This window comes from Octopus bimaculoides, chromosome 2, assembly GCF_046866305.1.
Source record: "Octopus bimaculoides isolate indiv1 chromosome 2, ASM4686630v1, whole genome shotgun sequence".
NCBI classification, from domain to species: domain Eukaryota; kingdom Metazoa; phylum Mollusca; class Cephalopoda; order Octopoda; family Octopodidae; genus Octopus; species Octopus bimaculoides.
Genome location: NC_142929.1, coordinates 71,606,903 through 71,622,279, shown reverse-complemented (window position 1 = coordinate 71,622,279; position 15,377 = coordinate 71,606,903). Strand labels below are relative to the sequence as shown.

General features: G+C 37.6%; 1 protein-coding gene across 5 annotated transcripts in view; it reads right to left on the bottom strand.

The window, feature by feature from the left end:
• LOC106883441 (centrosomal protein of 112 kDa) overlaps positions 1 to 15,377 on the bottom strand; it is a 237,973-nt gene that overhangs the window by 115,914 nt on the left and 106,682 nt on the right. For all 5 annotated transcript variants that reach the window (XM_089346986.1, XM_089346987.1, XM_089346988.1 and 2 more), the window contains 3 exons: positions 13,236 to 13,328; positions 11,036 to 11,095; positions 6,942 to 7,021 (listed from right to left, as the gene is read on the bottom strand). In XM_089346986.1, coding sequence (XP_089203112.1) covers positions 6,942 to 7,021; positions 11,036 to 11,095; positions 13,236 to 13,328 — 233 coding nt within the window. The remainder of the gene's footprint in view (positions 1 to 6,941; positions 7,022 to 11,035; positions 11,096 to 13,235; positions 13,329 to 15,377) is intronic.

Here is a 15,377-nt window from a genome sequence, read left to right as displayed (position 1 = left end):
ATTCCTCTTGTCACGTTTACAAGTGCCTTAATTCATACCTATACTAACTTCTTTTAGCTTAGTGTCCCTTGTTTCTTTCGAACACTACACTTTACTCACCCACTTTCACCTTCCCAACCTCTCCTACTAATGGTGTGAACCTGTTGTCTCTCTGTACTATACTATCCTTTTTATAGTTCTTCTCACAGTTAGTTCCATGCCAGGAATATTAAACCACAAGAAAACAACAACAAAATGATAAAGAATTAAAACAGACACTATAGTCTACTTCTTAAATAGTTTCTAAGTACCTCTGAACTGATAGAATCAATTTATCAGAAATAATAAACCTGACAGCCCCTTAAAGAAACAGAACTCAACTCACATAATACATGTCTCACCAAATGGATGTTGTCGCATACACCTTGTAAAATCTTTGATTGTGATACATTTACCACCACCACCACCGCCGCCACCACTACCTCCTCCTCCTCCTCCCTCCCTTTGCCATCTGCCAAGTATATAATTTAATATAGAAATACTTCTTTTCAATTGAAAGGGCTGCATTTTCTGGTTTTTAAAAAAAAAGAAAAAAATTTTTTTTTCTTTTTTTTTCTTTTTTTCTGTGATTCCAATTCTTTTCACCAAAATTCTACCCACATTAATTACTACCAATGCTACATGATGGCTGTTGAAGGTTATATAAGCTACCACTACTTTCTTCTCTTCTTCATGCTGCCAGTTTATTTATTCTGCACTCTTAAGCTGTTTCAATGCTAAAAGTCATTTCTGGTGAGAGAGAATGACAGAGTGACAGATTGCAGTGGAGGAGGAGGGTAAGAAGAGGAGGAGGAGGAGGAATTCTTTTGGAATTCTTTTATTCCAATTAATACAAGTTCTAATTTTCAGATTGCAGAAATGTCTTGAATTAAGACTACATATATGTATACACACATCCACACACACATATATATTTCTCTCTCTCTCGCCTCTCTACAATTTATAATTACAGTACACATTTCCACAGTTGTTGATCTTATGACAAAAGGTATAGAATATACCTGTGCTTAATGTATTACTTTTCAACGAACAGCAACTCTCTCACAAAATGAGAAATTTTAACAAAAACAAAAAAAAAAACATTTGAAACATTATCTGAATAAAATTGACAGGATTAACCAGTAACTATGGCAACCAATCCATCTTGCTGAGCTAGCATAATAATGATTATCATGACAAACTACATAACATTATAATCTAATGGGTAGCTTGGTGGACAATAACACAAACACCAAAAGACAAAAAAAAAACCTAACAAAAAAAAAAACTACCCACTTATAACAACATATCTCTTGTACGGCTGTGAACAGTTTTCTATTGCTGAAATATCAATATCTTGGCACAATACAAATTCCTATTCTTTCTAAGTCTGTCCTTTGACTTTGTTTAAGAGAAAGACAGGAGGGGATGTATAGGGGGTGGGGGGCGTTTGAGCGAGAGAGGAATAGGTTTCTGAATCATTAAGAAAATGTCTCAGAAAATGTATTTGGAACTGTTTTCACTCAGCATTTTATTTTATTTTCAATGGTTTCAGTTGTCGCAGATGTCATGTGTCTCTTTTCCGCAAACATATCCTCAGTATATAGAAATACAACACACACACACACATTATATTATATATATATATATATATATATATATATATACACACACACACACACACACACACACATATATAGAAATATGACACACACAAATAACAGCAGTTAAGTAGTTTAAGAATGAGTGGATTTGGTAGATGGAAACCGAAAGAAGCTTCTTGCGTGTATGTATATATATATATAAATTTGTGTGTTTTTGTGTTTGTGTCTGTCCTCCCACTGCTTAACAGCAAGTGTTGGTTTGTTTACATCCCCATAACCTAGTGGTTTGGAAAAAGAGCCCAATACAATGAATACCAGGCTTTAAAAAAATCACCAATGACTGAAATAAGTAAAACGTGTGTGAGTGTATGTGTGTGTGTATATATATATATATATATATATATATATATATATATATATATATATATATATAAAATTAGCTGTATGTGGTTGCTTGTCATGCTAGTAGTAGTGGAAAACTCTTCTCTACAACATTCCTGTAAATAACAGTCAATCACTGATGAAAATATGTTTAAAAATCTCATTTTTTTAACTGTTAAGGGGGTTTGTATGCAGTGACACATATTTAGGTGGAGGTTTTGTGTTAAATTCAGTCTTTTCAGTTTACAATTAACTAGATAGGGGTAAAATATTTGAAAAATTTTGCTTGAGTGAAGTAAAATTTTACAAATTCTACAAATATTACTTTACTCTTCTACTTTAACCCTAGGCTACCGATGCCTTGTGAGTGGATGTGGTAGACGGAAATTGAAAGAAGCCCATTGAGAGTGTGTGTATGTGTGTGTGTGTGTGTGTGTATGTATTTGTGTGTCTTCGTGTTTGTCCACCATCCCTATCACTTGACAACCAGTGTTAGGTGTGTTTACATCCCAGTAATTTAGCGCTTTGGACAAAGAGACCAATAGAATAAGTACTAAGCTAATAAAAAATAAGTCCTAGGGGCGATTTCTTTGACTAAAAAACCTTCTAAGGTGGTGACTGAAACAAGTAAAAGAATACTATGTAATGTATGTATATGTGTGTGTGTGTGCACGTTGCTGGACCATGTTGTACCTGGCCTTCTTCCTGAGTCACAATGTGGCTTTCGGTCAAATCGAGGCACAACTGATGTGCTCTTTACCATCCAACAAGGTTAATGAGAAGTGCAGAGAACAACTGTATTGACCTGCATCAGTGTTTCACTGATCTTACCAAACTGGGGTGTCCAGAAATGTCCACAGGGATCATTTGATTTCTTAATGACATGAAAGCATGGCTTTGTGCTGACGGTGAACTACTAGAACCCATCTCAGCTGAATCTGTTATTAAACTGGGCCCTACATTGCTATTGTTACCTTGTGAGCCTAACACTTAGCACACAGCAATACTGGTATCTACATTTGTTACTGTCCAAGAAGGAAGCTTTTCAAAATCTGTTGCTTTACTGCAGTAACAAAAATGTTCATGACTCATTCATGATCTCCTTTATGCTGATGATTGCTGTCTCATGAGCCACAGTGAGGAAGGTCAGGGATTCCTCATGGGGTCTTTTCAACTGTGTGTGATGAATTTGGACTTACAATCAGTCTTAGAAGTCTTTAGCCATGCTACAACCAGCACCAGCTAAGCCATATATCTCACCATTGATATTGTTGTTGTTGGCACTCCGTCGCTTACGACGTCGAGGGTTCCAGTTGATCCGATCAACGGAACAGCCTGCTCGTGAAATTGACATGCAAGTGGCTGAGCACTCCACAGACACGTGTACCCTTAACGTAGTTCTCGGGTATATTCAGTGCGACACAGTGTGACAAGGCTGACCCTTTGAATTACAGGCACAACAGAAACAGGAAGTAAGAGTGAGAGAAAGATGTGGTGAGAGTACAGCAGGGTTCGCCACCATCCCCTGCCGGAGCCTCGTGGAGCTTTAGCTGTTTTCGCTCAATAAACACTCACAACGCCTGGTCTAGGAAACGAAACCACGATCCTATGACCGCGAGTCCGCTGCCCTAACCACTGGGCCATTGCGCCTCCCACCATTGATATACATCAAGGGTAAAAGGTTAGAAGTCATGGATATGTTTTTCTGCCTTAGTAGCACACTATCTGGATTCAATATCCATTACTACTTGGAGTAGTTGACGTTAGGAAGGGCATCCAGCTGTAGAAACCACGCCAAATCAGACTGGAACCTGGTACAACCTTCTGGCTTACCAGCTCTAGTCAAACCATCTAATGCTGGTTCCAAGCAAAGTGTTCAAGTCGTGCTGGTTGAATGGTGCAGGAGTTGAGAACAAGCTTAAGATGGTCCCTGGCAACAAAAAATTCTTGCCAGTACAGTTACTGCTTCCATCTCTTACAAAGATTTTATAACTAGCTGATTTTCTTTTCTATTCAATAAGTTTTTGGAAGTACAGGGCAACGAGTCATAATGCCAACAAAGAATATAAACATCATTCACTGTTTCATTCATGTGAAGCCATGAAATGTCAACTTTCTCAAACTGTCATACACCAACACACATACACATGGAGAACAAACTTTAAACTTTGATAAGCTGCAAGAGAGTGCAAAACAGTTAATAAAATAAAATTTTCCTTTTTCTGTAAAACTTATTTTGTAAAAACATCTCCTAATATAATAATGAGCATAGTGTTTTTATATATTTGTCCAGAATCACGCCGGATGTGAGAGAGGAGAGAAAAAAGTAATTCAGTGAAGGAGAAGTAGTGAGAGTAATAGCCCTGACTGAGAGGGAGTGAAAGAAAGTAATAGCAATGGGAGAAAGGAAGGGGTGATAGATGAATAAGGAAGAAAGGGGTGAAAAAAAAATCAGCATTTCAACCCTGTGTGAGTATATGTGTGTATGTGTGTGCATGTACAAGGGAAGTATGTGAATGTTCATATGTATGATCATTATGTACCTTATTTTGTACTTTATTACCTCTGCCTTAGTGAAGGTGGAGGTATTGTTTTCAGTTGTGTTTGTTTGTCCATGGACAAGATATCTCAAAAACTGCTGGATGGATTTGGATGAAACTTTCAGGGATGTTTAGCCTCATGACTGGCATGAATTGATTAGATTTTGGGGTCGATCTGGTATTGGACAAGGATTCTGGATTATTTTGCCTGTTTTTTTAGTTAATTTTTGAGAGTAGTCGGGTTCATTTTTAGCATTCTTGTTTGTGAGAGCAGTCGAGTTTATTTCAGATATTCTCATTTTAAAAATCATCTCTGGTTAATCGCTGAGAGGACATTGGTGTTTTGGTGGAGGTTTGCATTTTCTGAGTTTATATATAAAATGCTACAATTAGCCGTCATTATTGACGGCACAGGGTCAGCTAGTACACAAATATTTAATCAGTAAAACTTTTGTATATTATAGCTTTTTCTTTTTTACTTATTTCAGTCATTAGACTGTGGCCATGCTGGGGTACCATCTTGAAGAATTTTAGTCAAACAATTGGACCCCAGTATTTATTTTATAAGCCTGGTAACTTATTCTATTCATCTCTTTTGCTGAACTGCTAAGTTATGGGGATGTTAACACATCAACACCAGTTGTCAAGCAGTGGTGGGGGACAAACACTGACATGAAGACACACAGACACATATATATCTATGTGTGGTAGACAAAAACTGAAAGAAGACCATTGTGTGTGGGTGTGTGTGTGTGTGTCTGTGTGTGTGTGTGTGTATATATATATATATAAATACACATACACACACGTACACACACACACACACACACACACATACATATATATATATATATATATATATATATATATATATATATATATGTATTTATTTGTGTGTCTGTGTTTTCCCCCCACTTCCTTGCCATCACTTGACAACTGATGTTGGTGTGTTTTATGTCCCCGTAACTTAGCGGTTTGGCAAAAGAAACTGACAAGATAAATACTAGGCTTACAAAGAATAAGTCCTGGGGTGGGGGTGGGGGACAAACACAGACATACAAACATATATACATATATATACGACGGGCTTCTTTCAGTTTCCGTCTGCGAAATCCACTCACAAGGCTTTGGTTGGCCCAAGACATTGCTTTAGGTTCAGTCCCACTGCATGGCACCTTGGGCAAGTGTTTTCTACTATAGCCTGAAGCAAACTAAAGCCTTTTAAGTTACATCTGGTGGACGGAAAGTGAAGGAAGCTCATCATGTGTGTGTGTGTGTGTGTGTATGTGTATCTCCTTTCCTTGATTTCACATGATAGTTGTAAATGAATGTTACCATCATACAAGTGGCTTCCTTTGTTAATGCTCTGTGAAAACATGTTGGGTCAAAGGGAAACTGGTGAAGGTTGGTGACAGGAAAGGCATTTGTCTAAAAAAAATCTGCCTCAACAAGATTCTGTTTGACCCATATAATCATGCAAATGTGAACATTAAAACAAAGATGATATATATATCCACTGCATATTACCTATCAAACAAGTTACTCTTAACACTGAGCTCAGGTTGAAAATTCAATGTTTTATCTTCCTTCAACAGCTTGCAAGAAATTTTGAAAACTTTGATTAACATAGGCGAAGGAGTGGCTGTGTGGTAAGTAACTTGCTTACCAACCACATGGTTCCAGGTTCAGTCCCACTGCATGGCACCTTGGGCAAGTGTCTTCTACTATAGCCTCGGGCTGACCAAAGTCTTGTGAGTGGATTTGGTAGACGGAAACTGAAAGAAGCCCGTCGTATATATGTATATATATATATATATATATATATGTATGTGTGTTTGTATGTCTGTGTTTGTCCCCTTCAACATCGCTTGACAACCGATGCTGGTGTGTTTACGTCCCCGTAACTTAGCAGTTCGGCAAAAAGAGACCGATAGAATAAGTACTAGACTTAAAAAAGGCGGCGAGCTGGCAGAATCGTTAGCACGCCGGGCGAAATGCTTAGCGGTATTTCGTCTGCCGTTACTTTCTGAGTTCAAATTCCGCTGAGGTCGACTTTGCCTTTCATCCTTTCGGGGTCGATAAATTAAGTACCAGTTACGCACTGGGGTCGATGTAATCGACTAAATCCATTTGTCTGTCCTTGTTTGTCCCCTCTGTGTTTAGCCCCTTGTGGGCAATAAAGAAATAAGAATAAGTACTAGGCTTACAAAGAATAAGTCATGGGGTTGATTTGCTCGACTAAAGGTGGTGCTCCAGCATGGCCACAGTCAAATGACTGAAACAAGTAAAAGAGTAAAAGAGTAACAATGATAATTTAGATACACTAATTTCTAGGAATGATATTTTTATGTCTATGTCTTATTACAGCTATAGCTCAAATATGTTTTTATGTATTTACCTGACCATTGATTCCAGCTTTTGTAATGATTTAAGATACTTTATTTGAGCTTGTGATAATTCATTCTCAAGTGACTGGACCTAGAGAAAAATAAAACAAGATTAAAAAATCATTGTGTTTTAAATGTGTCAAGGAAATTTAATTTCATCAGTAATGAATTCAGTATCTATATTAGTGGTAAGATGAAGATATGTAGTTAGCACAGAGGATAGATAGCTAGTATGCTAGTTATAGTATCTTATAATCGTGAGATCAGATCCTTCAAAGGCAAAATTTTTCAGCCATGTGGGCTTGGGTTCAATCCTACTGTGAAGCACTTTGTGCATCTTTTTCTACAGCCCCTGGCTGACCAATGTCTTGTGAATGGATTTGGTAGATAGAAACTGTATATATATGTAAATGATGGGCTTCTTTCAGTTTCCATCTAACAAATCCACTCAACAAGGCATTGGTTGGCCAAGTTGCTATAGTAGAAGACATTTGATGAAGGTACCATGCAGTGAGACTGAACTCAAAACTATCGAAAGCAAACTTTTTAATTACACAACCACACATGGTTAGCACTGCAGAGAAGGAGGTAACCTCTCATTAAGTTGAATTCACAAAAAATTATCAGTTTTATTTTTATTTATCAACATGGCTAAATGAACAAGAGTCAAATATGACTCTTGCACAGCCTCAGTCATTGTTTATTCCTTTTATCTGTCTGATTTAGAAATCAGCAATAAAGAAACCTCATGATAAAAGGATCAAAACTGATCAAAGAAAATGAGTGATGCCAACCTTTATAATCAGGTTCAAGCTCCAGACTTTTTTCTCTTATCTGACTAAAATGTCTTGTAGCAAAGTTTATTTAGAATGAATATGCATGTCATCATTTTGATTTTTGCCGTTCCCTGTGTGCTTAGTAATTTATTATTGATTTGGCAAACATCAGCATGCATCAATAAATAACTTGCTTCCTGAATTCTGTAAAAAAAGAGCCACTATTCTCTTTCAGATTCATTGATCTGGGGGTAGCTTTGACTAAAGAGGTACAACCAAGTCAAAACACTTGTGTCGAAGTCCCCTTATGTCAATGAATTGAGTGTGTTTGTCAACATACATCATCTGAATGAAGACGGTGTTCTCTGATGGTGAAATACAACAGTGACTAGCATATTCACATTCAAATCTCCTGGAACATATTAAGAATGAATATTTACATCATTGTTATGATTCTTGTTGTTCACTGTACCCATGATGATTACTGTTGGTTGGCACCATACCTGTGCCACATTAAATCATGCTGGTGCCACATTAATTGCTCCCTGCACACACTGTAAAGCAGCTGGCATTAGTAAGGGCATCCAGCCATAGAAACCTAGCCAAATCAGAGTGGAGCCTGGTACAGCTCCTCTGCTTGCCAACTCTGGTCAAACCATCCAGCCCATACCAGTATAGAAAACAAATGTTAAAGGATGATGATGATGATGATGATGATGATGATGATGATGATGATGATGATGATGATGATGATGGTAGACATTAATGCACATCAGCAGATAATTTATTTGCTGAATTCTATAAGCAAGAGCCACAAACTCTTGTTAAATTCATTAGTCCAGGGTAGTTTTAGCTGAGGAGACACAATGATATCGAAACACTGGGTGTCCCAAAATCCCCTGACTCAAATGAACCAAGTGTATTATGATATTATGAACACACATTTATCTGAAAGATGTCATTCCTCAATAACAAAATACAATAGCGATTAACATATTAACATTTAAATTTGCCAAAACATATTAAGAACTAATATCATTTTGATTCTAGCTGTCCTCTGTACAAATTGATAAATTGTTAACATAAAGCAAGCCGTTCTTTAAACACCACCATTACAGCGATCAGTTTAGTTATATAGTAAATGGGAAGCTATAAGTTCAGTTTTATTTGGACAAGGTGTATTGAAGTGATAAACAACTTGCGTTACCTTGGTAACCTGAGATTTGGTGAAAGTGGCGGAACCAGTGAGTGTTTTATACTAGCCAAGAGATAAGAAAACTTCCATCTGTAGAAATTAGTAAACTGATTTTTATCAGAACACCTCAGTATGCCATATATAGTGATGTTGTGTGTACAGACAGCCATCTCAGAGAGAAGGAAAACTATGTCAATACATGTGCATATGTACATGTGTGTGTGTGTTTGCATGTGTGCATGAGTGTGAATAAGAGTATGTGTGTCTGTGTGTTTGTATGAGAGATTCTGTACATATATGTGTACATGACAGTCTCTAGGGTGTGTGTGTGTGTGTGTGTGTGTGTGTGTGTGTGTGTGTGTCAGTGTGTATGTATTTCTGCATGTATGTGTGGATATGTGAATGCAATAATCGTGTGAATAAGAAAGTCTGTATGTTTATATGTGCATGACAGTGTGTGTGTGAGAATGTGTATGTGTGCATGCACCTATGTGTGTGCATGTGCATATATTTATATATATATATTTGCAAGTATGCATGTATTTGTATATATGTCTGTATGAAAGAGAAAGTGTGTGTGTGTGTGTTTCCATGCATATTTGTTTGTATGCTTGTTGTTACTTAGTGAGACAGAGTGTGGAAACTTTAAATCAAACTAAAGATGGATGGAATCATGATTTGAATCTGTGGAGCTTCAAGATTATACGAAGAAGTTTAGAAAATTAAAAAGTGTGATTTGATTGTTATGGGAATGCAATGAGGTGAGAACAGCCGATGACTATTGGGAAATAAATGCATTATTAAACTACTGACTAATGTTATGGAGTGGAGCAAGACAGAAATATAATAGATTTGTTTCAGAGAGTTGCAGCGAGTTAGAAACAGTTGCAGAGAAATGGTGGGGGCAGACTATTCAACAGAATTATTTGTCCTGTAATAATAGCGTAAGAAGTGAAGCTTAATATGGTGACGGTGATTTCTAGAAGTAGTGGGGGGGGGGAGGATAGTTCTGCCTGTGCAAACATTGCAGATTTTTTTTTTTTTTAACTCTTGGCTGTAACTGTGCATGTATATTTGTGCATGAGATCGTCTGTAGGTGTCTGTGTGCATGCCACTGTGTATTTGTGTGCGAATATGTGTATGTGTGTGCATACACACATATGGATTGAGTCTCCCATCCATGTAGGCCATGGTGAAATTTGAACTTGAAATGAAATGCACTAGAACAAATACCACAAATCATGTGATCCAAAGATCTTAAAGTTCCTCCAAGTCACTGCCCTGGATTAGTACATTTTCTTTTGACCTTCGAAGGATGATGAAAGCTATGGTTAACCATGGAAGAATCTGAGCTCAGAGCAAAAAGTGTGATAGTCAAAGAGCATGAGTAAAAAAAAACAAAACCAAAAAAACAAAGATTGAAATTCCTTCTTAAGCCACAGAATCACAAGGCCAGATTCCCAGATTCTGTGGTGTTATATATTCCTCGCCTTGATGGGCCACTGGTCCATTGCAGGATTACTCATTTTTGCCAGCTGAGTGGACTGGAGCAATGTTAAATGAAGTATTTTGCTCAAGAGTACAATGCATCACCCGGTCCAGGAATTGAAACCTCAGTCTTATAATCATGAGTCCAACGTTATAACCACTAATCTCCATGCCTCCATGATAGCATGAGTATTTATCTGATATACTAAAGACTCTACCAAATGGCCATCTTAGTCAGGGTGTCATTGTTTTGGTAGTAATGGTTTCTAGTAAAGGTGACGTCAGTCAGTAGTGATGATAGTGTTGGTGACAAAGTAGGAAAAAGCGCCCATGCGACACCACGTAAAGGCAACTGTGCAGTGTCACATACAAGCGCCTTGCGGTGCCACATAAAAGCACCTGTGCAATACCACATAAAAGCACTCATGCACTGCCTCATAAAAGCACCCAGCACACATTGTAAAATAGTTGGCGTTAGGAAGAGCATCCAGCTGTAGAAACCATACCAAATCAGACTGGAGTCTGGTGCAGCCTTCCAGCTTGTCAGCTCTAGTCACACCATCCAACCCATGCCAGCATGGACAATAGATGTTAAATGATGATGATGATGAATACTAGTTTGCAGGGAAGAAAATTGCAAGTTCACCTGTTTATCATGGAGCTCTTCCAGATTATGTTTATCAGCATTATAAGTGTTTTGTAATTCCTGTAAAAAAAAAAAAAATACATCAAGACAATTGAAAGGAAGTAATACCATAATCTCACTCCAATAAAATAATCATAAAAACATAAAAAAATTTTTATTTTCTGATTTCATTCTTTCACTAAAAGAGACATAATAAACCCTCTCCCAGTGTTTTGTTTTTATTCTTTTGTTTGTTTCGGTCATTAGACTGCAGACATGCTGGAGCACCAATTTAAGGAATTTTAGTTGAACTAATTGACCCCGCTACTTATTTTCTTTTTAAGCCTGTTATTTATTCTATTGGTCACTTTTGCTGAGCCACTAAGTTATGGAGGATGTAAACACACCGATTGTCAATTGGTAGTGAGGAACAAACACAGACACAAAGACACACACACAAACCCTTGCACACACTCTCTCTCTCACTCACACACACACACACACACACACACACACGTGACGGTTTTCTTTCAGTTTCTGTCTACCAAATCTACTCACAGGATTTTGTCGGTCTGCCCAAGGTGCCATGCAATGGGACTGAACCCAGAACCATGTTGTTGGAAAGCAAACTCATTAGCTCTGTACCACAGTAAGAATAACTCAGGGGTCTTTAAATTTTCTTTTTTTTAATAATTTTTGCCTCTATGTAATTATTTCTAATTTAGACATAAGGCCAGCAATTTAGAGGAAAGGGTCAGTAGATACCACTGATTTCAGTATATGACCAGTACTTTATTGTATCAACCCCTGGGGGAAGAAAGGCAAAGCTGACACCAATGGCACTCAAACTCAGAATGTAAAGAGCTGGAACAAGCACTGTAAGGTATTTTATCCAACACTCTAATAATGATTCCGTTGTTCTTCCGACCTTCTGTCTCATTAATAATAGTTCTTGTCCCTTTATCACACTTTAGCCTCCCAACACCTGACACACAGCCACCTCCCTCGATACTGCAATCCTACTCAGTTGAGGGGTATGGTGTTGCAAATTACTTGGTGACCTCATACCTGCTGTTGCCATTAAAGAAAGCAGCACCGTGTTACAATATGTAAAGTGGTTGGCATTAGAAAAGACATCTAGATGTAGAAACCCTGCCAAAGTAGACATAGGAGTTTGATGCAGTCATCTAGCTCATTGGATTGGATCTTGTCAAACCATCCAACCCATGCCAGTACGGAACATAGACATTAAATGAGGATGATAATGACGACCATTATTATTACCATTATTATATTCTGAGTTCAAATTGTGCTGAGGTCGACTTTACCTTTCATCCTTTCAGGGTCGATAAATTAAGTACCAGTTGAGCACTGGGGTCGATGTAATCGACTATCCCCCTCACTCAATAATAATAATAATAGGTATTGTCTCACTCAATAATAATAATAATAGGTATTGTCATACAGCAGTATGTATGTCCTCCAGAGATCCTGAAAATTGTAATCTCTTTCCCTTCGCCCACTCATCCTATCTGGACAAACACCTCAAAAGTAAATAGATACCTCTCATTATACTGTTTTGTTTGTGCAGATACCAGTACTTTAAACTTGTTAAGGTATTTTATGCACAAAAGCATGTCTAGGAAATACTAGAGTAAGTATTCAAATGCATGAAATTTCATTATTTTGTTTCTAGAAATAAATCTTTCAAGAACGATGGTATCTGTTTACTTTTAAGATTATTATCATCATCATTAAATACCCGTTTTCTGTGCTGGCATATCTTGGACAATTTGACCATATCTTGTAAGGCCAGGGGCTGCACCAGGCTCCATAGTCTGTTCTGAGACATCTATGTATATCGGTCATTCTGAGACTGTGGTTCCCCCATTATTTCAGAATTTTATATTTGAACTTTATATTGGCTCTATGATTTGAAAAAGAAACATTTTAAAGCATAACTTGTTTTTCTACGCACTCTTCAGTTTCCACAGTTACTTTATTCTGCTTGTCAAGTAAATAGGACAGATAAAAATTTAGTGTCTTGTCCATGCTACCAGCAAAAGAAAGTAAAACACATGATTTTTTTTTTTTAACTGAGAAACTAATATCATTTTCACCTGGCTGACATTCACCTAAGATGAAAGCCACTCCTAACCAATATAACTTTCAAAGCCAAGATAAGGTGGGGGAAAAAAAAAAACGAAAAAAAACAAACAACCTTAATTTGTCTGTGCCGTTCGCTTTCTGTGTCTTGGAGTTTCTGCTTTAGCTGCTGGATACATTTTCCTTGTTCAATATTCGATTCTGATAGCTGCAAAGAGAAAAGTATTAATTTTTACACAGCAGAACATGTTTCAAGTTGAAACCAAATTTAAGCAAAAACTGTTGATTGAGGAAATTAACCCTTTTGATACCAACCCACCTGAGACTGTTCCTAGTTCTACGATGTAAACTTCATGCTTTAAAGTGATCTAAATTAAAACCTTCCATCAAAATTTCCTCTTAATTTATATTCCAAACACCAGCTTAATAGTGACAAAATTATTTTGCTAAATTCTTATTTCCAAGATTTTCCCAGACCGGGCGTTGTGAGTGTTTATTGAGTGAAAACACCTAAAGCTCCACAAGAGAACTACGTTAAGGGTACACGTGCTCAGCCACTTGCACGTTAATTTCATGAGCAGGCTGTTCTGTTGATCGGATCAACTGGAACTCTCGACGTCGTAAGCGACAGAGTGCCAACAACAACATTCAATGGTTATATGTTAGTTATATGATGGTTATACAGTGGTTATACTGTCATTATTCTGTGTTGGTTATTCAGTAATTATACAGTGGTTATACAATGGTTATACTGAGGTTATATGTTAGATATATGATGGTTATACTGTGGTTGTATGTTAGTCATATGATGGTTATACTGTGGTGGTTATACAAAAGGTTATACTATGGTTACATGTTAGTCATATGATGGTTATACTGTAGTTTTACAGTGGTTATACTGTAGTTGTATTGTGGTTATATGGTGGTTGTACTGTTATTACACTGTGGTGGTTATTCAGTGGTTATACTGCTGAAGGCATGTGGTTCAGTAGTTAGAGCATTGGGCTCACAATCATGAAGTGGTGAATTTGATTCCTAGACCAGGCTGTGTGTTGTATTCTTGAACAAGACACTTTATTTCACGTTGCTCCAGCTCACTCAGCCGTAGAAATGAGTTGTGACATCACTGGTGCCAAGCTGTATCAGTGTTTGCATTTCCCTTGGATAACATCAGTGGCATAGAGAGGGGAGGCTGGTATGCATGAGTGACTGCTGGTCTTCCATAAACAATCATGCTTCAGAAGGGGACTTTCTAGGTGCAATCCCATGGTCATTCATGACTGAAGGGAGTCTTTACTCTTACCCTTTATGCAGTGGTTATACAATGGTTATACTGTGGTTGTAATGTGGTTAGATGGTGGTTTACTGTGCTTGCATTGCCGTTATACTGTGGTGGTTCTACAGTGGTTATATAATGGCTATATGCTCGTTATACAATTGTTATACTGTGGTTATATGGTGGTTGTACTGTTGCTATACTGTCTTTATGAAATGGCCTGAAGGCTGCAAATTGGCTGAAGCATTACAGTGTTGAATAGAATATAGACAGCTTCATGGTATTTGTTCCACCTCTCTGAGTTCAGATCCTGCCACAGTCAACTTTATTTTCTATGCCTGTCAAATATATAATACTTGTTTATTTTATTCTTTTATTTGTTTCTGTCATTTGACTGTGGCCATGCTAGAGCACTGCATTTAATCGAGCAAATCGACCCCAGGACTTATTCTTTGTAAGCCTAGTACTTGTTCTATCGGTCTATTTTGCCGAACTGCTAAGTTACAGAGATGTAAACACACCAGCATCGGTTGTCAAGTGATGTTGGGGTGGCAGACACAAACACGCACACACACACACACAAACACACATATATATAAGACAGGCTTCTTTCAGTTTCCATCTACAAAATCCACTCACAAGGATTTGATCGGCCTGAGGCTATAGTAGAAGACACTTGCTCAAGGTGTCACGCAGTGGGACTGAACCCACAACTATGTGGTTGGGAAGTAAGCTACTTACCACACAGCCTGCTCGTTTATTCATGTTGTTTTGAATTAATCATGCGTTATTTTTGTAGCTTAGAGATTTTCATGACATGACTGATTATTTTTAGGATGACACCACAGGATAAGCGTGAGAAGCCAGATCTGGCCAGTTTGAACATAAAACAGTGAGAATATTTCGACCGGATATGACCGGCTTAAATGCTAAAAGGTTAAGGCTGATGAGAAAGTACCAATCCAGAGCAGCAGATTGTGG